Source organism: Cetorhinus maximus, chromosome 18, assembly GCF_964194155.1.
Source record: "Cetorhinus maximus chromosome 18, sCetMax3.hap1.1, whole genome shotgun sequence".
In the NCBI taxonomy this organism is placed as follows: domain Eukaryota; kingdom Metazoa; phylum Chordata; class Chondrichthyes; order Lamniformes; family Cetorhinidae; genus Cetorhinus; species Cetorhinus maximus.
Genome location: NC_135896.1, coordinates 23,314,640 through 23,341,002, shown reverse-complemented (window position 1 = coordinate 23,341,002; position 26,363 = coordinate 23,314,640). Strand labels below are relative to the sequence as shown.

At 43.4% G+C, this 26,363-nt stretch overlaps 1 protein-coding gene across 5 annotated transcripts in view; it reads left to right on the top strand.

The window, feature by feature from the left end:
- The window catches only part of ccdc197 (coiled-coil domain containing 197), a 62,574-nt gene that overhangs the window by 10,119 nt on the left and 26,092 nt on the right, over positions 1–26,363 (top strand). For 3 of the 5 annotated variants that reach the window (XM_078562203.1, XM_078562202.1, XM_078562204.1), the window contains 3 exons: positions 19,007–19,053; positions 22,858–23,030; positions 23,366–23,523. In XM_078562203.1, the coding sequence (XP_078418329.1) occupies positions 19,007–19,053; positions 22,858–23,030; positions 23,366–23,523 (378 nt within the window). Of the gene's footprint in view, positions 1–8,240; positions 8,703–19,006; positions 19,054–22,857; positions 23,031–23,365; positions 23,524–26,363 lie in introns of those variants that run through there. The other 2 variants (XM_078562201.1, XM_078562206.1) reach the window with 1 other exon arrangement.

The following is a 26,363-nucleotide window of genomic DNA, read 5'->3' as shown; positions in this document are numbered from 1 at the left end:
TTGAGGCAACAGAGAGCCAAGCAACAGCACTACCCCCTGAACCTCCCAGTCCTCAGGACAGCGAATCAATGGAGGAGGAGGCAGCAGTGGAAAAGCAGCAGGGGGAGTGGCGGACGGTGAAGAAGAAGAAAAGTAAGAGGGAGCGAAGAAGAAGCAAAGGCGTTTCCCAGAGAAGCGGCAAGAGGCGTCTCCCATCCGACACGGACGACAAGGGCAGCAGCTCTTCGGATGATGAAGTGCCAGGGCGGCACCGACAGAAGAGGCGGCAAAGCTCCAGGGCGTTGGAGGACGAGACACCCGAGCTCCAGAAAATTGGAGACAACAAGGAGACCAGCGCACCCCAACTTTGCCTGCAACCTGAGGAGGCCAGTGCACCACAGCCCCTGGAATCGGGGAGCAGTGAGGCAATCACCGCACCCCAGCTCCAGGAAGCCGGGAACAGCAACACCCCCGAGGGGGTGAGTTTTGGAGAAGCTTCTCCAGCAAAGGTCATCTCAAAACCCACTCTCTACGTGAACCTCCAGATGCCACCGGAGCAGAACACGGCCAAGGAGATCTACCTCAGCCCATCCAAAGTGAAGGAATTTGAGCTCACTACGGGTATGAAGGAGCAGACTAAAGGTCTGGGACTCTCAGAGACAGTGGGTTTGGTAGGAGAATAAATGCTTTAAAATGGGTTTAAAGATTGTATCCATAAATGTGCGTAGCATTAAATCTACTACGCGATGTGTTGCGACCTTGGACTACCTAGCCAAGGTCAAAGCTGACCTGTTGTTTCTGCAGGAGTGTGCGATACCGCACCTCAGCTCCTACAGGCAATGGTCACGATGGTGGTCCCACGGGCCATCGATCTGGTCGGGCGGAAACGACTCTCGTTCCTCCGGCCTAGGTATTCTGCTGCGGGGAGGCAACTTCACCGTCTCCGAGGTCAAGGAGGTGGTGGGCGGGCGACTCCTCGTAGCAGACGTAATGTACAAGAACGCTCCACTCCGGTTAATTAACGTGTATGGCCCGGCACAAGGGGCTGAGCGGCTGGAGGTTTTTCAGCAGCTCCCACTGCTGCTGGCGACCTCCAGGCCGGTCATTCTGGGCGGTGACTTCAACTGCATCATCGATGCGGCTGGACGATCCGGCAGGGCCGGCAGCAGATTGGACGCTACGTCCAGATCCCTGATGGAAACAGTTAAGGATGCCAAGCTGCACGACGTCTTCAGCAACCCTGCAGACGGAGCGCAGCGTAGATACACCTGGTCGCGGCCAGACGGGTCCATTCGTTCCAGGATAGACTTCCTGTTTGTGTCCCGTGCATTCACAGTCAGATCCACCGAGGTCAAGCCGGTGTTCTTCTCTGACCACTGCCTCCTACTGGCGGACTGCCACTTGGAGACGGACCTGAGGGTGGGCAGGGGGGCATGGAAGCTAAATGTGCAACTGCTGACCCCAGAGAACATTGAGGAGCTCAAGAGGGATTACAAAGGTTGGAGAACCGTGAAACCCCTCTTTGAGTCCCTGACACACTGGTGGGAAGCGATCAAGGGAAGCATCAAGAGGTTTTTCATCCTCAAAGGCACCCAGAAAGCTAGAAAGGAACAGAGGGAAATGTCCCGACTCCAGAAAAAGATGCAGAACCTGCTCCGGCTGCAGTCGATGGGGGTCGATGTCAAGGAGGAGCTCCAAGAGGTGAAGGGCCAGCAAGCCTCGCACTTTGCCTCGGAGGCCTCCAAGATCATCTTCCGTTCCAGAGTCCGCTCCGTGGAGCAGGATGAGACGTGCTCACGTTTCTTCTTCCAAAAGGTACACAGAGAGCGCTCTGTTATCAGCAGCCTGAAGGAAGAAGACGGCTCAGTAAAGTCATCACGGTCCGACATTCTGAGGATCAGCAAATCCTTTTATGCCGGATTGTATGACGTGAAGCCCACGGACAGCACGGCCTCCCAGTCCTTCCTGTCCTCTGTCACGGAGGTCTTAGACCACAGTACGCGGGAGAGCCTGGACAAACCGCTAACTCCTGATGAACTGACTAAGGCCCTCGAGTCCTTCGAGAAGAGTAAAACCCCCGGAAGCGACGGCTTGCCGGCGGAGTTGTATTCGGCTCTGTGGGACTTGATCGGCCCAGACCTGCTTGGGGTGTACGAGAGTATGCTCCTGGCCGGTAGTATGTCAGAATCCATGAGGAAAGGCATCATCACCCTCATCTACAAGCACAAGGGGGAAAGGGAGGAAATTAGAAATTGGCGACCCATTTCACTGTTGAATGTGGACTATAAGATTCTGTCCAAGGTCATCGCCAATCGGGTCAAATCCGCTCTGGAATTGGTGATTCACCCTGACCAGACCTGCTCTGTACCAGGCAGGAAGATCTCTGACAGCCTGGCGCTGCTCAGGGATACGATTGCCTAAGTACAGGACAGGGGTGTGGATACCTGCCTCATCAGCTTGGATCAGGAGAAGGCCTTTGACAGAATATCGCACACCTACATGGGGGATGTGCTCTCCAAAATGGGCTTTGGGGAGGGAATTCGAAATTGGATCCAACTGCTCTACACTAACATCAGTAGCGCAGTCTCAATCAATGGGTGGGAAACAGATAGCTTTCCGATTAAATCTGGAGTCAGGCAGGGCTGTCCTCTCTCGCCTGTCCTTTTCGTGTGTTGCATAGAACCCTTTGCCGAGTCCATCAGGAAGGATCCGGGCATAAGAGGAGTGACGATCCCAGGCAGTGGAGGCACTCAGGTAAAAGCCTCCCTGTACATGGACGACGTCGCCGTCTTCTGCTCGGATCCGCTGTCGGTGCGCAGACTGATGCACATCTGCGACCAGTTCGAACTGGCCTCGGGAGCCAAGGTAAATCGTGGGAAGAGCGAGGCCATGTTCTTTGGGAACTGGGCTGACCGATCCTTTGTCCCCTTCACTGTCAGGGCTGACGGCCTGAAGGTGCTGGGGATATGGTTCGGAGGGACCGGGGCATGCGTTAGAAACTGGAAGGAGCGAGTGGCTATGGTGAAAAGGAAACTGGGCATGTGGGAGCGACGCTCCCTCTCCATTGCGGGTAAGAACCTGGTCATCAGGTGTGAGGTACTCTCGCTGTTGCTGTACGTGGCGCAGGTCTGGCCCATTCCAGACTCCTGCGCGATGGCGATCACTCGAGCCATCTTCCGCTTTATCTGGAGGTCGAAAATGGATCGTGTCCGCAGGGACGCGATGTACAAGCCTCTAGATAAAGGGGGAAAAAACGTGCCCAACATCGCCCTCATACTGATGGCCACCTTTGTGTGCGGCTGCATCAAGCGGTGCGTAGACCCTCAGTACGCAAACACCAAGTGTCACTACGTGCTGAGGTTCTACCTGTCCCCGGTGTTGCGAAGGATGGGTCTGGCCACGCTGCCGCGGAACGCTCCAAGTAGTTGGACCGTGCCGTACCACCTGTCCCTGGTGGAAAAATTTATGCAGAAAAACACCTTTGACCACAAGTCCATCAGGCAGTGGTCAGCACGTAACGTCCTAGAGGCCCTGAGGGAAAAGGAGAGGGTGGACCCTGTGGGATGGTTCCCCGAGCAGACTGTCAAAGTCATTTGGCAGAATGCCTCATCGCCAGAACTTTCCAACAAGCACCAAGACGTAGCTTGGCTGGTGGTGAGAAAGGCCCTCCCCGTCAGATCCTTCCTACACGCCAGGAGGCTCACCCCCTCTGCACGTTGCCCTCGAGGTGGCTGTGGTGGGGAAGAGACCGTTGTTCACCTCCTTGTGGATTGTGCCTTTGCAAAGAAAGTCTGGAGAGAGATGCAGTGGTTGCTGTCGAGGTTCATCCCGAGCAGTTCTGTGACACAGGACTCTGTGCTCTACGGGCTGTTCCCAGGGACACACACCGAGACAAACATCGACTGCAGCTGGAGGATCATCAACTCGGTGAAAGACGCGCTTTGGTCTGCCCGAAACTTGTTGGTCTTCCAGCGCAAAGAGTTGTCCCCGACCGATTGTTGCGGACTGGCACAATCCAAAGTCCAGGACTACGTGCTGAGGGACGCACTAAAGCTTGGGGCAGCTGCCGCAAAGGCGCAATGGGGAAGGGTCGCTGTCTAAGACCTTTCTACCACAGCGCACCGAGAGACTGGGAACTGTTTAGAGCCCCTCGGGCTGTACAGATCAAAATGAAAGGCTGTAAATGATTGTAATATTGTTTGTACTGATGCACCTGGTGATACATCTTGTAAAAGTGTAACCTGGATTGTACCCTTGTAATGTTGTTTTTGAAATGGTTTGGAATGTGATTGAAGATATTTTATGAATAAAGTATATTTTTACAAAAAAAAAAAAAAAATAACTGGCTGACCTAAGCACAAATCCACTGTGGCAACAAACCAAGTTTAAAATTTAGGCCAAGTTTATTTCCCAACAAGTTCAAATGGGCCTACCCACTCTCTCAAAAATTGTACAGACCACCCAGAGTAGTGTAAACCAGGCACTGCCAGGTTGAGAATCATTGCTATAGCCATTAGCCTCATACTGTCTAAACAGCCTCAGAATATATTTTATCCTTTGATAAAGAAAGAATCATCAACTGGATTATCATCTATCTTAGGGAGTATTACAGTACTATAGTACTCAGTTGTGGTTTGACATTATCAGTTTCCAAAAAAGTGATGCTATGGTAACTGGTTGTAATTTGTTATGATAGTTACTCAGGAAGATGACATGGTTATGGTTAATCCTCAGAAAAATGGAACTGACTAAGAGTTAATTTGTTAATGGTTGTGATATATTCTTCCCTAGAAAGGCAACACTGTGGTAATTGAATGTGAATTATAAAACACCCAGCATCAGCTTGGCCACCTGTTAAACTCTTCGAATTTTCATTTCCATCGAAGCCAATTGTTTAACTAGTGGCCAAGCCATTAATGTGTGTTTTTCACTCTCATTTAAAATAAGAATAACCCCCAGGTGTATTATTCTAGGTTTGTTCTGGGTATAGAGAGAATAAAGATTCATCCTATTTAATTTTTCCCCAGTTGCAGTGTTCCCACATTCCTCATACTCCTCCTCTTCTTTCTTCTAGGAGGACTTCCATCAAGAAACAACTGCAGTAAAGGCTCTTAATAGTTAAGAGCCGACAGTGGCAGTTTCAAATCCTTTAAGGTTGAAAAGCTCATAAAGCATAAGCAGCTGAGAATCCCTTTAAATTATGTGCGAAAAGTCTGTCTCAGGACTTGTACTACTTCGGATAAAACATGTTGTGGGGAAGAGCTTAGGTAAAGGTGAATTTATAAATCTAAAGAGAAAAGTCAAGGCCACAGACCAGTGTAGTCATTTGGGTAAAGATAGAGTATGATAGGAAGGAACAAAGAGTTTAACGCTGATAGTGCACAAGTGAATAAGGTCAAATCAGGGGAAAGGGCTACAAAGTTAAACTTAAAGGTGCTTCATTTGCATGCACAAAGCAGTTGTAACAAGATAGACCAATTAGTGGAATACAAAAGCAATTCTCAGCAGTTCTGATGAAAGGTTTCTGACCTGACAGTTACCTCCATTTCTCTCCCCTGAGATGCTGCCAGAGCTGCAAAATATTTCCAGCATTTTTCTGCTTTTATTTTAAGTTAATGGTGTAAACAGAAATAAATGGGGTCGACCTATTAGCCATTACAGAAATGTGTGTGCATAGTGGGAAAAGAATATTCCTGGGTCCTTGATGTTTCAGAGAGACAGACAAAATGGAAAAGGAGCGGGACAGCCCTGATAATAGTAAATGCCATAAGGACAGTAGTATGGAAGGATCCTGACTCAGAAGAGCAGCAAGTAGAATCAGTATGGGTAAAATAAGAAATTACAAGGGACAAGAAACAATTTTGGGAGCAGTTTATAGGTTCCCTTACAGTAGATATACTATTGGAAGAGTATTAAACAAGAAATGAGAGGCTCTTGTGAAAAAGCTGATATAGTAGTTGTGGGAGATTTTTATCTTCATGTAGACTGGACAAATTAAATCAGGAAAAGTACTTCAGAGGATGAGTTTGTAGAATGCATTTGAGAGAATTTCCTAGACCAATACATCATAGGACAAACTATTTTAGACCTTGTCTTGTGTGATGAGAGATGGTGAATTAACAATCTCATAATAAGGAATCTCCTGGGGAAGAGTGATCATAATATGATGGATTCCACATTGAATTCAAGAGTGATGTACCTAAGTCTGATATGGGTGTATTAAACTTATGCAAAAGCAATTACATATTGGTTTTGAGGGACAAGTATGAGGGGAAAGTTGGCTAAGGTAGGTTGGGAAATTAGGTTAAAAAGTACAACAATAGATAAGCAATGGTAAATATTTAAAGAAATAATCATAACTCTCAACTAGCATATATTCTATTGAGAACTAAAAGCTCCAATGAAAGTTATCCATCTGTGGATAACGAAAGACATAAAGGATAGCATTAAATTAGAAGAAGAGGCTCATAGTATTGCAAACAAGAGTAGTAAGCCTGATGTTTGTAAGAATTTTAGATATCATCAAAGGATGAGCAAAATTGATTAAGATGGAGAAACTAAAGATCAGAGTAAACTAGCAAGAAATATAAAAACAGACTATAAAAGCTTCTTCAAGTGTGTTAAAAGGTTAAGAGTAGCAAAAGTAAATGTGGATTCCTCAGAGAATGGCTAATAAAAAAATGGCAGAAATGTTAAATATTTTGTGTCTGTCTTGTAGATAGAAGAACTTAAAGTAATAAATATTAGTAAAGCAAAAGTCCTGGGGAAATTAATGAGACAAAAGCCAACAAATCCCTTGGACCTATTGGTCTACATCCTAATGTAATACAAAAGGCAGCTGCAGAGACAGTGGATGCCTTGGTTGTGATATTCCAAAAATTCCTAGATTCTGTAATGGATCTAACGAATTGGATGTAACCAAATGTAACATCGTTACCCAAGAAAGGAGGGCGAGAGAAAACAGGCCAGCTAGCCTGGCATCAGTTCGTGGGAAAATACTGGAATACATAATTAAGAAAATGGTAACAGGGCATTTAGAAAATCATCATATGATTAGGCATAATAACATGGGGCTGAATTTTTCCGTCGGCGAGAAGGGGGTGGGGCCCGCTTGCCAACGCGAAAATGACGCGGGTTGACGTCGGGAGGAACTCTCGATGTCATCCCGCCCCATTTAAATCTTCAGGATGGCGGGGGTTCAGCATAATCAGCTGTGTGCCCGCCGACCTGAGAATGGCCAACTGAGGCCATTGACAGGATAATTAAAACAATTAAAGGACCTGCCCGTCCAACCTTAAGGTTGGTGGGCAGGCCAGGAGCCCCAGCAGGCTTCTGAAAAAACATGAAACCTCATCCGCCGGCGGGATGAGGTTTCATGTCGGTTTTTAAAAAGTTTATTAAAGTTTTTGTGCACTTTATTAACATGCCTCATCTCGTGTGACATTGTCAAGTTTGCTGATGTTACAAAGCCAGGGAGAGTAAGCTGTGAGGAGGACACAAAGCGATATAGATAGGTTACGTGCATGGGCAAGAAGGGGAAGATGGAATATCATGTGGGGAAATGTGAAGTCATTTTGGTAGGAAGAATAGAAAAACAGAATATTTTTAAATGTTGAGAAACTATTAAAACTTGTTGTTCAGAGGGATTTGACTATTCTCGTACATGAAACACAGGAAGTTAACATACAGGTAAAACAAGCAACTGGAAGGCAAAGTTGCCAACTCTGTGCGTACATATTCCTGGAGTTTCCCTCCTGCCTCCAACCAACTTGCCCTCACACTACCACTAATGGATATGCAGTAATTTGCAGCCTCAGCCAATTGGAAAGTGAATTGACTCTTCATTATCTGATTGGATGACTCTTGGCTGTGGGTGAAACAGCTTTCTTCCACATGCTAATTTTTTTTAACTTTAATTAATTTTATTGTGAACGTGTACTCCAAAAAACACAAAAGATGCAGTTTAGAACTGGATTACTTGGCCCTCGTCTCCATCCAGCTCAAAGTGCTTGCGCCTCTTGATGGCCAGCATTCTCTAAAAGTCCACAAAAAATTAAAGAAATTATAATTGTTTCCCTGTTTCTTCTCCTGGGTTGCTTGCAGCAGTGTCCTGAGGAATGAGCCTGTAATTCTTGGAGACTCCAGGACAATCCTGGAGTGTTGGACACCCTACTGGGGAGGTTGAGAATTAAGGAATCAGAGGATTATGCACCACTGGAATTCTGTCTCAACTGCAAGAGGAGAGGGGAATGGTTTGAAAATCCAGAGAATAAGAAGCCCCGGAGAGAAAATGTTGGAATGCATTTATGTTTGTGTTGGATCGAGCTCAGGGATGATCTTATGCGGCTTCCCAGTCACAGGGTGGTTCCCATAGAGACGGTGTAATGTTTTGCCTCTCACTGTCACATAATCCTGGAGCCGCGACAAGCGGCAGACGGTTCCTTTGATTCCAACAACCACAGTTCCAATTTGCAAAGAGAGTTTCACAGACGACGCTCGATTCCAGTTTTTTGTCCAAAAAAAACCCCCCCCATAGCTGGGCACTTAATTTTTTTTTTCCTTGAGGCATTTTTCTGAAAGTTTGCTGCAGGCTTTGAACATAAACGTTTAAGGATGGACAACGGCGCCAGAAAATTGCCCAGCCTGACAGACTATCGCCGCTATTCGCTTCACTTAAAAAATCCCAAGAGAAATGTCTTCGTCACTCAGCTTGGGGACCAAAGGTAAAAGTTAACTGCCCTCCCCCTCCTTTAAAGTTTGGGGCATGTGTGTAGATTGCACTGACACTTCTTTGTTCAATTGCTGATCCACTCATTGTCGCTGTGCTTACGATGTTTTTGGATGATTTATTTTATGACTATTGCTGCTTATAACATCTTGGCGTAATTCCTGATGTTGGATAGGTGGTAATTTTGCATCTTTCAGCCCGGGTTCCAGCAACCTTTCCAGCAGTGGTGTTCCAGCAAGGAGATCCATCAACCCTGCCCATCTCATCCCTGTATACTGTAGCCCAAGTCAGAGAGTGGCACAACACTCCCGCCCTCGTCTGAGGCTGGTAAAGGTGATCAATAAAAGTTTACAGCAGAGGGAGGCCATTGTAGCGGCCAGCGTTAGTGACTTCACCTCGTATATGTCCAACCATTTTGCATCAACAACGAGCAGAAACATTGTTCCCAGGAAAGGTCCAACGTAGTCAATGTGTAACCACACCCAGAGTCTACCTGGCCACTCTCGTGGGTGTAACGGAGCTGTCAGTGGCAAATTTTGCAATTGCTAACATTGCACACAGTGCTTTACTAAACTCTCTATTTTGCCATCCATCCCAGGCCACCATAGATAGCTGCGTGCTATGGTCTTTATTCAGGAAATTCCTGGATGGGCACTGTGTAGCTCAATTAAAAGTGCCTCCCTTCCCTTTGGAGGAACTATCACTCGTGCTCCCTAAAATAAGATGCCATCCTGGCTGGTTATTTCATGTCTTCTGTTGAAGTACAGTTTCATTTCGTCAGATACTGGCTCCTGTGACCAACCGTGTAGTACTTGTTCCCATACTTGAGACAGGACTGGGTCCTGACTTGTCCAGTCTCTGATCTGTTGAGCACATACAGACGAGGAAACTAAGAAATTTAACACTAAAACAAGTTCCTGGGGAACTGGGACATGCTTATTGTTTTCTTGTAAAGGCAAATAACTAACGGCGTCAGCATTTGCCATTTGATTGCCAGGCCTGTGTATGAAAGTGTATTCGTATGCTGCCAGAATTAAGGCCCATCATTGTATTCTTACCGAGGCTATGGGTGGTATAGCCTTGTCCTCACTAAACAATCCCAGCAATGGTTTGTGGTCTGAAATGATTGTAAAATGGCGGCCATGTACGTACTGGTGAAATTTCTTGAAACCAAAGATGATGGACAGGCATTTTTCTATCTGCAAGTATCCCTTTTCCGCTGTAGTGAGCGTCCTTGCTATGTAACCTATTGGCCATTTCGTACCATCGTCCATCCGATGAGAGAGCACTGCTCCCACTCTGTAGGGAGATGCATCACTTGTCAGCACCAATTCTTTCATCTGGTCGTAATGCACTAATAGATTGGACGAGTGCAACAATTATTTCATCTCTATGAAAGCTTTCTGGGGCACCTTCCAAGAACCAACGTTAGTTCTTTTTGAGTAGAGAATGCAGGGGGGCCAGCATGCAAACAGTTGGGTAAGAAACATTCATTACAATTGATCATTCCTAGGAATGATTTGAGCTCTGAAGCATTCTTTGGCACAGGTACCTCTCTTATGGCTCTTATTTTCTCTTCAAACTGAGTGAGGCCCTGCAAATCTACCTGGCGACCCAAATAGATTACCTCCCTCACTTGGAAAATGCACTTTTCTTTTTTTAAGTGCACTCCTGCTTGCAGGAAATATTTTAAGACTTCTAAGTTTGCCAAATGCTCTTTATCAGTGAATCCTGTCATCAATACATCATCTAAATAGACTACAACCTGGGCAGTCCCTGCAGTAAGCTTTCCATTGTTCTCTGAAAGGTGGCACAAGCAGAGGAGACACTGAAAGGCAATCGTCTATATTGGTACGACACTTTGTGGGTATTAATTGTGACAAATTCCCGGGGGGCATTATCTGACTCTAATTGTTGATAAGCATGACTCGTGTCAAGCTTTGTGTACATTGTACCTCCTGCCAGATTGGCATATAAGTCTTCGATTTTTGGAATGGGGTGCCTGTTTAGCTTAGCTACTTTATTAACCGTCAGTTTGTAGTTGCCACAAATTCAGATGCTTTGGGTGGGTTTAAGGACGTGGGCTATGGGTACTGCCCATTCTGAGAACTGAACAGGTTGTATAACGCCCAGTTTCTCTAGTCTGTTCAGTTCAATGTTGACTTTTTCTCGCAGAGCATGTGGTACCGGTCACACCTTCATGAAGTGAGGGGTTACTTCCGGATGCACGAGTCTTGGCCTGCGGGCCCTGGATTTTCCCCAGTTCATCCTTAAAGACGGTGGCGTGCTTTCTAAGTAGCCCACTTGCTCTCAACTGGAAAGTTTCAGCCCATTCTAACTTAATCTCCTTTAACCAGTTTCACCCCAGGAGGCTTGACCCTTCACCTGCTGCCATCATCAAGGGTGGCTTTGCTGATTGGCTTCCATAATGGACAGTTACTCTGCTTATACCTTTTACTTGTATGTCTTCACCCACATATGTTTTTAGCTTGGCGGCTGTTTCTTCTAAGCTTAATTTGATGTTCACCATTATTCAAATATCTGAAGGTATTTTCCCCCATTACTGTAGTGGAAGTTCCTGTATCCACTTCCATTCTAACAGGTTTGCCATTTACTTTCACTGTGACAAATATTGGTTCTGTCTTTCCAACTTTCAGATTAAAGAATGAGAAAATGTCTGAATTTGTTGTTTCAGGCTCTCCGATGTTGTAGATTTTATTGGGCTTCTTCTTTTGTTTACAAGCCTGCTTGAGTCTTTCCTAGCATTGCCTCATCATATGTCCATTTCTGTGACAATAGTAGCATTCAATTTTTTAAATTGCCAATCACCAAAAGACTGATATTTTCCACCTCTATTAAAATGATGATTTAATTTTGCTGATGAGTTATTTTTCTTCATTATTTGGCTAGCGGGGGCTGTTTCCCGCTTCTTCGCAGAGTCTCGCTTTTTCATTCCTTTTTTGCCTGAGTTTTCCCGCCCGATGTGGAGGACGGCACCATTTTGCGCATCCTGTATTGCTTTTGAATCTCTTATGCGTTTTCCATGGCCAGTGCCTTCTTGAAATTCAGATTCACATCGGACAATAATCTTTGCTGAATAGCGTCCTCTTCCACAGTACACACTAAACAATCTCTGAGCATGTCGTCCGGAATCATACCGAACTCACAATGTTACGTTAGCTGCTTCACATTTGCCATGTGGCATGCAATTGTCTCACCCAGGGCTCCATTTCACAAATTAAACCTGAACCTCTGCATCATGACTGAGGGCTTTGGTTAAAAATGACCCTTCACGAAGTCCACCAATTCATCGAAATTCTTCGAATCTGGGGCACTGGGTGCCATCAAACTTTGAATCAAGCTGTAGGTTTTGCTCGCAAAAGTACTGAAGAGGATCACTTGCCTCTTCCCTGTAATCTTGTTCACTTGAAAAAAGAACATGAGGCGTTCTTTTTATTGAGACCAATCATCTGTAGCTGGTTCAAAAGGATCAATTCTCCCAAATTGTGGCATTTTGAGAGGGGATAACTTCTTGAATTCTAACGGAGCTTGCTGTTTACAATCACTGCGCAAGGTACAGTGCCGATTTCTTTTTAACTTGATTTCTTCTGTTCAATCCTGTTTTATCCTCATCACCAGTTTGTTGTAGGATGGCCGAGTTGTGCTGTTAATGATAGAGTTGATCTGTAGACACTTGGGTGGAAACATTAAGTTTATTTACAATATACTCAGCAGCAACTATACATGTGCTTTCAACTACAGCTCGTCTCTGCACTGATTCCTGAGTTAGCCAGAGCTACTCTCCTATTGGTTACTACAGATCTTGTGATCTTGCCTAACAAGCATTACCCTTAAAGGCACATTACACACTAAATAAAATGATAATTATTACATCCACTTTCCATGATGTTATCTCCTTCAGCTATTCCCTCTTTCATGTTCCACTTAAAGAAATTTCTCCTGTCTGGTAATTTTAAATTGATGACAACTCTTCACTTGACTCCCCAACCAGAGAAAATACTTTCCCTTTTCATGCTGTTAAAATGCATAATTAATTTTAAAAATGCGTTGTTGAATCCCTTATTAGCCTTTATTGCAGTAGAGATTTTTAAAATTCTTTCACTGGGTGTCACTGGTTAGGCCAGCATTTGTTGTACATCCCTAATTGCCCTTGGGAAGGTGGTGATGAGCTGCCTTCTCAAACTGCTGCAGTCCATATGGTGTAAGTACATCCACAGTGCTGTTAGGAAGGGAGTTCCAGGATTTTGACCCAGCGACAATGAAGGAATGGCAATTTAGTTCCAAGTCAGGATTGTGTGTGGCTTGGAGGAGAACTTGCAGGTAGTGGTCTTCCCATCTGTCTGCTGCCCTTGGTGGTGGTGGAGGGAGTGAATGTTTAATGTGGTAGATGGGATGCTGATCAAGCAGGCTGCTTTGTCATGGATGGTGTCAAGTTTCTTGAGTGTTGGAGCCATGTGCATTCAAGCAAGTATTTCATCACATTCCTGACTTGTGCCTTGTAGTCAGGAATTCACTGCAGAATTCACAGCCTCTGACCTGCTCTTGTAGCTACAGTGTTTAGTTCTGGTCAGTTGTTTAATTGTCCATCACTATTCACGAATGGGTGTGGCAGAACTGCAGAGCTTGGATCTGAATCGATTTTTGTGCAATTGCTTCACTCTGTCTATTGCATGCTGATTCTGTATACATTGACCATTCTGCTGAAAGGCCTTTGGGTTAAACAACATGAGCAGAAAGTGACTCCGTGTACAACTTGAGAGAGCTGAGGGGGCAAGCAATATAAAGCTGGAGCTGTAAACTCAGGTTTAATCTTTGAGCACGCAAGTAGTCCTGCTCTCTAGCTTCACCAGTTGGACACCTCACTTTTAGGTATGCCTGGTGCTGCTCCTGGCATGCCTTCCTGCAATCTTCATTGAACCAGGGTTGATGGCAATGGTAGAATGAGGGATATGTCGGGCCATGAGGTTACAGATTGTGGTTGAATACAATTCTACTTTTGCTGATGGCCCACAGTGCCTCATGGATGCCAGTTTGAGTTGCTAGATCCATTCTGAATCTATCCTATTTAGCACACTGGTAGTGCCACACAATACGATGGAGGGTATCCTCAATGTGAAGACGGGACTTCATCTCCAAAAGGACTGAATAGTAGTTGCTCTTACCAGTACTGTCTTGTCAGATGTCTCAATGACATGTAGACTGGTGATGGTAAGGCTTTAGTAGGTTTTTCCTTGTGTTGTCTCCCCCTGTCCTCCCCACCAAACCTAAACCACTTTTGGTGATGGAATCCCTGACCCAGAGTATATCCTGTGCTCTTGCACCCTTGGAGCTTCTTCCTAGTGGTGTTCAACATGAAGGAGCAATGCTTCATCAGATGAGGGAGGTTTTCTTGCCCATGTTTGACCTGATGTCATGAGACTTCCTGAGGTTTGGAGTCAATGTTGAGGGCTCCCAGGGCAACTCCCTCCTGACTGTATAGAACTGTGTCACCACCTCTGTTGGGCCTGCCCTGTTGGGGCAGAATGAGGTAGTAGTGAGATGGATGGCTGTACTTTCCACTCCAGGGTGCTCTCCTCATATTTCTGGAGGCCTGAAACAAGGCAGAGTAAGAACAACTTGGGGCACAGTTGATGCATTCTGTTACTACATAGGATTACATCGAATACATGGCCCAGAAACAGGCTATTCGGCCCAACCAGTCCATGCCAATGTTTATGCTCCACTTGAGCCTCCTCCCATCTTTCCTCATCTAAATGAATTATTGTAACCCTCTATTCTCTTGCCCCTCATATGCTCGCCTGGTTTCCCCTTAAATGTACCTATTACTGAAGCCAGGAAATATATGAAACTCTTCACTGAAATATTGGCTAATTCAATTGAGAACAATCACCATATAGAGGAGAGCAGACAACTTTTATCATACACTTTGATCCATCCAGCCACCTCACTGGAGGATAGAAATGCACTAGCCATATGGCTCAACCATTTAGAGAATCACCACTCTATGGAAACCAGAGCAAAGGACGTCCAGATTCAATGGATAATGGGCAAACTCTTTATTATCACCAAAGACAGAACTCTGCTAACAAGCTTCAACCACTCCCTGCAGTAGAGAGTTCCACATTCTCACCATTCTTGGGGCAAAGAGATTTCTTCTGAATTTACTGTTGGATTTCTTGGTGACTATCTTGTATTGATGGACGCTAGTTATGCTCTTACTCACAAGAGAAAATGATCCCTCATTATCCACGCTATCAAATCCTTTCATAATTTTTTTTAAAGACCTTTATTAGGTCACCTTCAGCCTTCTTAAGATACCCAGGGCTGAATTTTCGTTCTTGGGTCAGGAAAATTCTCGACTCAGAAACCCAACTCTGGAGAAAATGCCCTGGATGTTCTGATTTTTGTTTCTGGTGGGGTGGGGGCGGTGGGGTGGGGGGGTGGGGGGGTGGTTGGGGGGGTGGGGGGGGGGGTGGGGGGGGGTGGGGGGTGAGTGAGGGCATGCAGGTGCTAATTGGGGTCAGGCTTATCGCCCCTGGGTAGAGTTCGCGGGCAGCCACAGGGACTGCCAAGTGCAGAAGTGGGCTGTGTGAAAAGTTCCAGGACTTGTAAGACAAAGAATAAAACTTACTTTGAAGGAGTCACATGTGATGTGGATAAAGGGCAACTGGTGGATATACTGTACTTAGATTTCCAGAAGGCATTTGATAAGGTGCCATATCAAAGGTTATTGCAAAAGATAAAAGCTCATGGTGTAGGGGGTAACCTACTGGCATGGACAGAAGACTGGCTAGCTAACAGGAAACAGACTGGGCATAAATGGGTCTTTTTCTGGTTGGCAGGATGTAACGAGTGGTGTGCCACAGGAATCAGTGCTGGGGCCTCAGCTTTTTACAATTTATGTAAATGACTTGGATGAAGGGACTGAAGGTATGGTTGCTAAATTTGCTGATGACATAAAGATAGGCAGGAAAGTAAGTTGTGAAGTGGGGTCTTGACACGGTGGATGTGGAGAGGATGTTTCCTCTAGTGGAAGAATCAAAAACTAGGAGTCACTGTTTAAAAATAAGTGGTTGCCCATTTAAAACAGAGAAGTGAATTTTTTTCACTCAGAGGGTCGTGAGTCTTTGGAACCCTCTTCCTGAAAAGGTGGTGGAAGCAGAGTCTTTGAATATTTTTAAGGCAGAAGTGGATAAATTCTTGGTAAGCAAGGGAGTGGGATGCAGATTTCAGTTACTATCAGATCAGCCATGATCTTATTAAATGGCGGAGCAGGCTCGAGGGGTTGAATGGCCTACTGTTGCTCCTAATTCGTATGCATGTTGGTATGTAAGGAGGCTACTAGAGGACATAGATAGGTTAAGTGAGTGGGCAAAGATCTGGCAAATGGAGTATAATGTGGGAAAATATGAAATTTTCAATTTTGGCAGGAAGAATAAAAAAAAGCATTATCTAAATGGTGAGAGATTGCAGAGCTTTGAGATTCAGGGGGACCTGAGTGTCCTCCTGCATTAATCACAAAAGGTTAGTATGCAGGTACAGCATAATTAGGAAAGCTAATAGAATGTTATTATTTATTAAGAGGGGAATTGAATATAAAAGTAGGGAGATTATGCTTGAGTTGTACAGGACACTGATAAGACCACATCTTGAGTACTGTGTACAATTTTGGTCTCCTTATTTAAGGAAGGATGTAAATGCGTTAGAAGCAGTTCAGAGAGGGTTTATTAGACTAATACCAGGAATTGGGGGTTGTCTTATGAGGAAAGGGTGGACAGGCTAGGCTTGTGTCCACTAGAGTTTAGCAGAGTCAGAGACGACTTGATTGAAACCTTTAAACTCCTGAGGAGTATTGACAGGGTGGATGTGGAAAGGATGTTTTGTCTTGTGCAAGAATCTAGAAGTACATAAGAAATAGGAGCAGGAGTAGGCCATTTGGCTCCTCAAGCCTGCCCCGCCATTCAATAAGATCATGGCTGATCTGCCCAGGCCTCAACTCCTCAATATTTCAAAAATCTATTTACCTCCTCATTAAATACTTTCAATGATCTAGCCTCCATAACTCTTTGGGGTAGAGAATTCCAGACATTCACTATCCTCTGAGAGAAGAAATTCCTTCGCATCTCAGTTTTAAATGAGTATTCCCTTATTCTGTGACTATGTCCCCTAGTTCGAGATTCCCCCACTAGTGGAAACATCTTCTCAATATCTACCCTGTCAAACCCTCTCAGAATCTTGAACGTTTCAATAAGATCACCCCTCATTCTTCTAAACTCCAATGAATAAAGGCCTAACTTGTTTAGTCGTTCTTGATAAGGCAACTCCTTCATCCCAGGAATCAGCCTAGTGAATCTCTTTTGAACTGCCTCCAATGCCAGTATATCCTTTCTTAAATACGGGATCAAAACTGTACACACTACTCCAGGTGCGGCCTCACCAACACCCTGTACAGTTGTAACAAGACTTCCCTATTTTTCAACTCCAACCCCCTAGCAAAACAGGCCAAAATTCCATTTGCCTTCTTAATTACTTGCTGCACCTGCATGCTAACTTTTTGTTTTTCATCCACAAGAACACCCTCTGTGCTGCACTTTTTTGGAGTCTCTCTCCATTTAAATAATAGTCTGCCTTTTGATTTTTCCTACCAAAATGCATGACCTCACACTTTCCTACGTTAAATTCTATCTGCCAAGGGCTCGCTGTTTAAAAATAAAGGGTTGCTTATTTAAGACAGAGATGAGGAGAATTTTTTTCTCTCAAATGGTAGTGAGTCTTTGGAACTCCTTTCCTAATAAGGCAGTGGGAGCAGAGTCTTTGAATATTTTTAAGGCAGAGATAGATAGATTTTTGATAAACAAGAAGGTGAAAGGTTATCAGGGGTAAGCGGATGGTTTCAGTCAGATCAGTCATGACTCAAGTGGTGTACTCCTGTTCCTAATTCTTATGTTTGTATGTTCTGAGGAGAAGCTAGTTTTTATGGTTGTTGGAGCTCAATCATCTCAGTCCTAGGACTCCACTACAGGAGTTCCTCAGGGTAGTGTCCTCGGCCCAACCAGCTTCAGCTGCTTCACCAATGACCTTCCTTCCATCATAAGGTCACAAGTGGGGATGTTTGCTGATGATTGCACGATGTTCAGCACCATTCATGACTCCTCAGATACTGAAACAGTCTGTGGCCATATGCAGCAAGGCCTGGACAACATTCAGGTTTGGGCTGATAAGTGGTAAATAACATTCATGCCACAGAAGTGCCAGGCAATGACCATCTCCAACTAGACAGAATCAAACCATCTCCCCTTGACATTCAATGGCATTGCCATCGCTGAATTCCCCAATATAAACATCCTGGTGGTTACCATTGACCAGAAACTGAACTGGACTAGCCATATAAATACTGTGGCTGCAAGAGCAGGTCAGAGGCTGGGAATTCTGCATAGGGTAACTCCCCACCTGACTCCTCAAAGTCTGTCCACCATCATCAAGCAATAAGCAGTGTGATGGAACATTCTCCACTTGCCTGGATAAGTGAAGCTCCAACAACTCATGAAGCTCAACATTATCCAGGACAAAACCGCCCAATTGATTGGCATCCCATCCACCACCTTCAACATTCACTTCCTCTACCACTGACGCACAGTAGCAGCAGTGTGTACCACCTATAACATGCAACTGCAGCAATTCACCAAGGCTTCTTAGGTAGCATCTTCCAAACCCCCCAACTTCTACCACCTAGAAGGACAAGTGCAGCAGATGCATGGGAACACCACTACCTGCAAGTTCCCCTTCAAGCCACACACAATCCTGACTTGGAAATATATCACCGTTCCTTCACTGTCACTGGGTCAAAATCCTGGAACTCCCTTCCTAACAGCATTGTGGGTGTAGCTACACCACATGTACTGCAGTGGATCAAGAAGGCAGCTTACCACCACCTTCTTTAGGGCAATTTGGAATGGGCAATAAATGCTGGCCTAGCCAGCATGCCCACATCCCGTGAACGAATAAAAAAAAATCAGTATCCTTTGTTCAAATTGATTAAACTTCAATTGATTAAGAACTAGTAGAAGAGTTAGCCAGAGCTGATCTTAAGATTTTGACATCCCATCCAGCCTGTACCATTGCTTATTAATCCTTATTAACTCCATGGACAAGATTGTTTCCCATGATTGCAATAAGGAAAGGAAAGTTGCGTGGGGTGAGCCATCATTTTTCCATCTGGGGATGAAAGTTAAAATCTACAGCTTTTAATGGCAATATTTAAATCCCTTTTTTCCTCAGGGATGACGATGAAGATGTTAATCACATTCCAGTAATCACACAGGCAAGTTCTTTTTCCTTCCACGTTATCCTCTGCAGTTGTAAAAACTTTAGTATTTACCCTATATGCTACGTTGCAAGCATCAGTTATTAAATTACATTAGACCAACACCATGATGTAGTGATTTCAAAAATCAATACAGATCATGGATTTAATCTCCACTATTTGGCCCTGATATGTGCAGAACGCTGCAGAGATCATATTCAGAAATAATAACCCATTGAATGTGTGCAATAAGGAATCATAAGATTTCCTTTTAAAAATAGTGATATTCCATTTGCTAGTGAAATGGTGCCTTAAATATAGAATATTGTGTAGCTGCATGTCTTGGTGTTAATTTTAGAAGTCTTTTTTGGAACTGTTTGAATCTTGTCTTGAACTGATGAAATTTGTGATCCCTGTAGAGACTGATAACGTTTTTTTTAATGAATTTCTGGTGACTGATTGAAAGGATCAAATGACACGATTTCAAGTTTTAAGACTTACTGCAGCAAACAAACTAAAAGCAACATTGTCTAAACATTATACAATAGGCAACTTATACAAGATTTATCATATATAAGATTGATGTATAACTTTAAAGATAGAAAGGAAATTCCACATTTAGCTTTTAACACACCCAAAAATCTCCCGCTATGGCTATATGTTATGCTGTCCTTTAAGTGTGCACTTGTTATGGCACAGCTGACGGTAAATGCCGAGCTGCTCAAATCCCAAATGGAAACTTGAAACAACGGCCACAACTGTTTTGCAATTTGTATTTATTTTGAGATGCATGCTTTGAATTCGGTAGTAATAAGATCACCGGGTCTTCTAGGTTTCTTACAAAACTAAATTGAACCTTTATTAAATGGAAAAAGAATTATTTTTAGCACGTACATAGGTTACAAATTACTACTATGACAATTCCTAGCTCCCCTAGTTAACCTAACTCCCAGTTACACCTCCGTTAAGGCAACAGTAAAACACATAGATTTTAAATGACGCCAGCAAAGTAACACGATACCCTGAACAGTCGAATTCAAAGTGAGTTTTCTTAACTTCAGTTCTTGCAGACAGCAGTTTGAGTCTTAGAGGCCAGAGGCTTTTCACACTTGTTAGATCTTATAATGCCTTCCCTATCACACAGCCTTTCCTCCTTTATACATATTTCCCCTTTGAATGCAAATTCTCATTGTTTCACTATGTCTTTGGACTTTACCTCTCAAATAATAAAATCTATCAAAGTACCAATTTTACCAGTAATCTTTGGGAAAAATAAACACACTTTCTTCTCCTGGCTAGGTGAAACATTTCACCCCCTCTTTTGAATTCAAGCTAGTCTGGTTTATTTAAAAATGCAAATGTTCCCTTTACACCTCACATTCTAAAACTTCCCCCATGTTTACCTATTTAACATTTCAAACCTAGTTTATCTTTTGATACATCAAAGCCTTCAGACCAGCTGCCTTCAATTCAATTAAGTCCCACACACACACACACAAACCCATAGACACAGACGCCACTATTACTCTACTTTGCAATAAATTCCAATAACATTATGAAAATTATTATATCTTCCTGACACACTCAGGATATAATAGTAGTTATAATAATTTCAAAGTCCAAAGTTATTTGCAGGTCCCAATAGCTGGCTTCCTTTCTTTTCCTTTCCCAGTCAGGTAATTCCTAATCTCAGAACTGACTTTCACTGTGAGGGTTATACTGGAGATTCCACCCCCTAGCTCAAGCTAGGCAAATCTTCTGACCTCCTTTAGATCCTCACAAACTTACTCTCTTCAATCTGAATGTGAGTTCCCATCCACATTCTGCATTCTGACCAATAGAATCAGCATTTTATCTGCTTCAGGTGCACCACAGGCTGCCTCTATCTCCTGCTCTTTGCCTCACTCTCTCTCTCTCTTGCTATCTCAGATTCTTACATACTGATTTGTGTGAGAGAGTTTCAGGGATATCTTAGAAACCCTGCAACCTGATACTATAATGGCTTTCTATGGACTTTTCCCTCCTCAAAGCCCATCCCCATGGCAACATGAATCACATGGACCTTGCATCCAGATAGAAATGCGTATTAGCTATCCCCTAGTCCCCCAAATCCATTCTATATAGGAATTAACCAGACAGACTAAAGTATAATGTTTATAAAGCCTGACATTCCTAACATCTCCCTGTGAGGCTTCGAGACTAACAGTCTACCCACGGTCAGCACCACTGTTCTTACCATTTTATACAAGTGTGAACGTTTTGTACCTTTCTCCCAGTAATTCAACCAGGGCCCCCTTTAACCTTTAGCAACCAAGCCAGCCAAGCTTGATGTCGGGCATAATTCAGAACAAGAAACATGACCCCCTTCATTCCTCCATTTTATCTTAAATTAAAGAGACAGTTCCAAAACACAATCCTAGAAACTTCACATTCGTAAGAAGTGAATAATGTCAGACAAACTGCTCAGACCTGGGCTAAAAGCATAAAATACTGGAAATACTCAGCAATTCAGGCAGCATGTGTGGAGAGAAGAAAAGAGTCAACATATTGGGTTCCTTTCTTTAAAACTGAGAAATGTTAGAAATGCAATAGGGTTTAAGCAATTGAAAAGGGGAAGGGTGGCAATAAGAACAAAGGGGAAAGTCTGTGATAGTGTGGAAGGCAAGAGAAATTAAATGATGAAAGGTTTCATGATACAAATCCAAAAGACAAATAAAGAAACAAAAGACGTATCTAGATGAGGTGTGAATGGCAGGATCGAAACCGTCTGAATGCAAAATAAGGGGATTAAGAAGAGACAAAACCAAACCACCAAAAAAAAAGCATAACCTTTGTCCTCATTTTGCTTTATGTCTAAAATTGTTGGACACATTGTTGAGTCCAGAAGGTTGTAAAGTACTCAGTCATAAAATGAGGTGCATTGAGTTTCATTGGAACACTGTAGCAGGCCAAGGACAGAAAGGTCAGAGGTGGAGCAAGGTAGAGAATTGAAATGACAAGCAACAGAAAGCTCAAAGTCATGCTTGTGGACAGATTGGAGTTTTCCCACAAAGCAGTCACCATGTCTGTGTTTGCTCTGCCCAGTGGAGAGGAGACCACATCATGAGCAGTGAATACAGTATATTAAATTGAAAGAAGTACAAGTAAATCACTGCTTCACTTGGATGGAGTATTTGGGGCCTTGGCCGGAGAGAAGAGGGGAGGTAAATGGGCAGGTGTTGCATCTGTTTCTCTCTCCGTGGATGCTGCCTGACCTGCTGAGCATTTTCTGTTTTTATTTCAGATATCCAACTTCCGCAGTATCTTGCTTTTTTCTCAGATCTGGTACCTGTACACCTGCAAAGTAAAAATAACTTTAGAACAAACTTCTTTAAGATTGTCAATCTTTGCAGTGGAAAATGACAGGAAAATGCCAATCATTGGTTTAAGGAGAGGTATGGGCCAGGTAGTGGAATGAGCTAGCTCTTACCCCAGACTGAATCCAGAATCTAGCCCAGGCTGATGAGATGAAAGACTTTTCTCTTAGTCAGTTGTAAAAGAGTAACTTAGCCCCTTTGCCACTGAAACGTTCAGTGACTATTTGAATGTTTTCTGGACTAGCCTCTCATCTTTCACACCCCGCCCCCCCCACCATGAACTTCTTGTCTAAAATGCTACTGTCAGTACCCAATTGTGCAACAACCTCTCCTTGCTTATCACCCTCCCCCTCGCTGATGTACATCGACCCTCCAACCTCAAAGCCTCAAATTTAACATTCTGACCCTTGTGCTTAAATATCTTCCTGGTCTCAGTTTTTGCTATTCAACTTTATTACTATTTCAGGCAGCTGCTGAGATTCTAGCAAGCGACAGGAAAATACCTCAGACAACTTTGGTGCTAAAGAAAGAAGTAGAAGTTGACCAAGTTAATGCAGAACTGGAAGCTAAAAGGCAAGAGTTCTTTCAACGCATGGAAGCTATTACCCAGCGGAGGGCAGAATTTGAAAGGAAAGAGCAGGTGGTAAGAAAATCCACAATGTTGTGCTAGTTACTGCTAGTTTATGGATTTGAACCTTAAATTTGATCACTCTGAAAGAACCTTCCATTTAGATTAGTGAGCATTCTTTGCAAACCATTCATTGTTGCATTTAGATTGGTGAGCAAGTGAAATATGAATTGTTTGAAAGCATATCTCCCAGTACTGTTGTCACTGATATTAAATGCTTATGGCTGTTTATCATGAAGGCACTTAACCTTATGCATTCTGATTTCTACCATTTTAAACAATATTATTTCCCCTGCAGAATAAATAATCAAATTAATGACATTTTGTATTCTTTCCATTTTTGTCCATAGAATAGAGAAAGGGCGCTGAAGTTTGATAAATTTCTCAGGGATAATGAGGCAAAGAGGCGGCGTGCTATTAAAAAATACCAATTTGAAGTGAAAGAAAATGGGGTGAAAAAGAAAGAGTTACAAGATCTACTTCAGCAATTTGAAGAAATGAAAGTCAGGTACAAAGCTGAGCCCCCTCAGAGCACATTGTTAATGTATGTCTTTCAAATATTGTTGCCTTGGCGATAGAGGCATTGAAACTCTTTTCTTAGGATTCAACCAGCCCTCTGTTCACTGTTAAGACGATTTGAAAAATTGTAGTTTCGAATCTTATGCTGGACGGAGACGAACAGTGGGAGGGACTTGAATCGTGGAGTCAGATTTGCACAGTAAAGAACACAGAGGTATCACCCTGCAAAGAGTAAAATGTAAACTGGCATTGTTAGAATGGCGACATAGGTAATGTAGCTCTCAGCCTCATTATTTTACCCTCTTCCTGATATCGTCTAGGCTACACTCAGTATGCCAGCCACATGCAATGGTAAAAATACTTAAAGAAGTAAACTTAAAAATAACCTCCACTCAATTAGTTTACTAACATCATTTCAACTTCAGGAGTGTGTGTTACTGCTTTGCAGTGCTCTTCACACTGTTGTTCTGTATAATGTAAAGAAAAATAATGATTTCTTAATTTCCCTGACATGGTGGAATGTAGCTTCCCAATTGTATGCAATGCAATTAAGCTAACATGATACCACACCATGTGATTTGATGAAAATGTGATATTGTGTTATGTAATTATGTAAGAAATTATATGACAAAGGTAAGCATGGACAATGGACGCCACTTGAGTTATCTGAATCATGATTCCATAGAAACCCTCTTTTCTCCTATTGCAGCATTTAACTGCCTCTGGAATGATTCCAGAGTTTTGTCTCCATGATCACACCCAGAGGACTATTCCAAGTATTAATCACCCTATATGTGAGGAACTGCTTTTTGACATAAGCCCTTACCTAGCTTTTTAGCAGCTTGTACCTGTTCGTTGTTGCAGCCATGGTTTAATTTCAAATACCACTCATGTACATCTTTTATTTTGCTTCCAGTCTTCCTTACCTAAATAAGGTTCTATTTCATATGCCATCTTTCAAGATTGAAGAGTGCATGTTTTTCCAATCTTTCCTCATAACTCCACTCTCTGACCCATGGAGTAAACCTGGTCAGTATCTCTGCACTATTCCCAGGATTCCAGTGCTTATGTTGTGCCTTGGTAAGCACAGATGCAGCCTAACCAGATCACTAAGTAGCTTCATCAGGATTATTTTACCATCTCTACAGAAGAATGTCACAACTTCTACGCTATAGACTTTTTACATGAAACGCAAACATGTGCATTTGGAAATGATGATTCTGCTGGTTAATTAGTCGGGGGAGAGGGGGGGTGGTGAATTCATAAAGTGCTCTTTTTAGCAGTGCAGTAGTTTCCTTTCGCTTAGAGCAATGTAGACATTGTGTGACTTGGAATAACGTAGTGACCTAGCAGGCATGTGATGTATGCAAGGGTCGTTTTTATTTTTAGTAATAAAAGGAATGGAATTCATGATTGGAAGAGCATGTGCAGTTAATTTATGGCTGAACTCTGGCCGTTTCTCATTTTAGGTGCTAACCAGATAAAAATCTGTCTTTGGACTGCTTCACTTCTCCAAAGTGTTTAAATCCACTTCCAGCAGTATTTAATACCCAGAAAAGAAACAAAAAAAAACAAATAAACTTTTGCTGTTCATAGCATTAGAATGAACATACGCAATATGATGTCTGAAGTATACTTCTCCTGTGTTCTATGATGGACAAAAAGGCTGCATATTTTGCATTGAAAATGGATCAAATGCTATTCTCATGCTAATTAGGGAAAAATTAAGAAAATTAATCTGCACTTTGTCATGCTCTTTCCATTTTCTGTAGTCTGTAGAAAGATTACCCAATTGCTCTGAAGAAGAATCATGCAGACTTGAAAAGTTAGCTCCATTTCTCTCTCCATTGATACCTCCAGACCTGCTGAGTTTTTCCAGCATTTTCTGTTTTTATTTCAGATTTCCAGCATCCACAGTATTTTGCTTTCGCCTAATTGCTTAGTGGGTAACTGCACTGTCTAGTGTCATATCGAGCCATAGAGAGCGAGAAGGCTTCAAGTTCGGTTCTTGGTCTGTGTTGTTAGCTGATCTCAGGTAGGCCTGAGGTGGGAGTGCAAGATTTGACCTCAGTGCCTTGAGTTAGAGGGGGAAAAGCTCAGAGGTTTACAACCTTGATTGCTTTTCATTGTCCCCTGCCAGAAAGTATAGGATGGATTCCGCTCTAGGGTTAGGGCGGATTTTACTCTGTGGAACCCCGCTACATGATCGAGAATCACAGTGCACTGCAAAGGAAGCACTGGAGAAGAAGACTGGAAATGATTTAATTTATGGTGCTATAAATATTCTAAAAACAATTTGGCAAGAAAAATGCCCGACACGAGAGAATTGATGAGGCTGAATATTGTGAGAAAAGTTACACGTGTTAGAGGTCACAAAGAATGTTGTTGGGAGTGATATTTTTCTGGAAACGTTGATGGTTAAAAGTCAAGAGTCAGCACAGTTAAGTGGAATGGACTGAGCTGGAGCTGGTGTGCATGTGCATGCATGTGTCTGTGTGTGTCCCATTTCACCAGGTCTCCCTTCTGTCTACATTGCCTCAAGCTCTCTTGGAGCTTTCCTAACAACTGTTAGCGGGCTGTTCAATGGATTCCCTCAGACCAGAGGTTTGCAAAAAGCCTTTGAGGCAGGTTGCAAGTTAAACAGGCGAAGTACAATTATTTATTTTTTTTGTAAGACCTCTTCATAATGGTTGGAACCCAGTCAGGACTGCAGGCCTGTGGGTGCATTTTGTCCCTGTTTGTTTTTTCATATCCGCCCAGGGGAAGAAAAACATCCTAGTCTGTAAGGCTCACTAGATAAACTCTCAGAGCCATCAAAAACTGTGATTA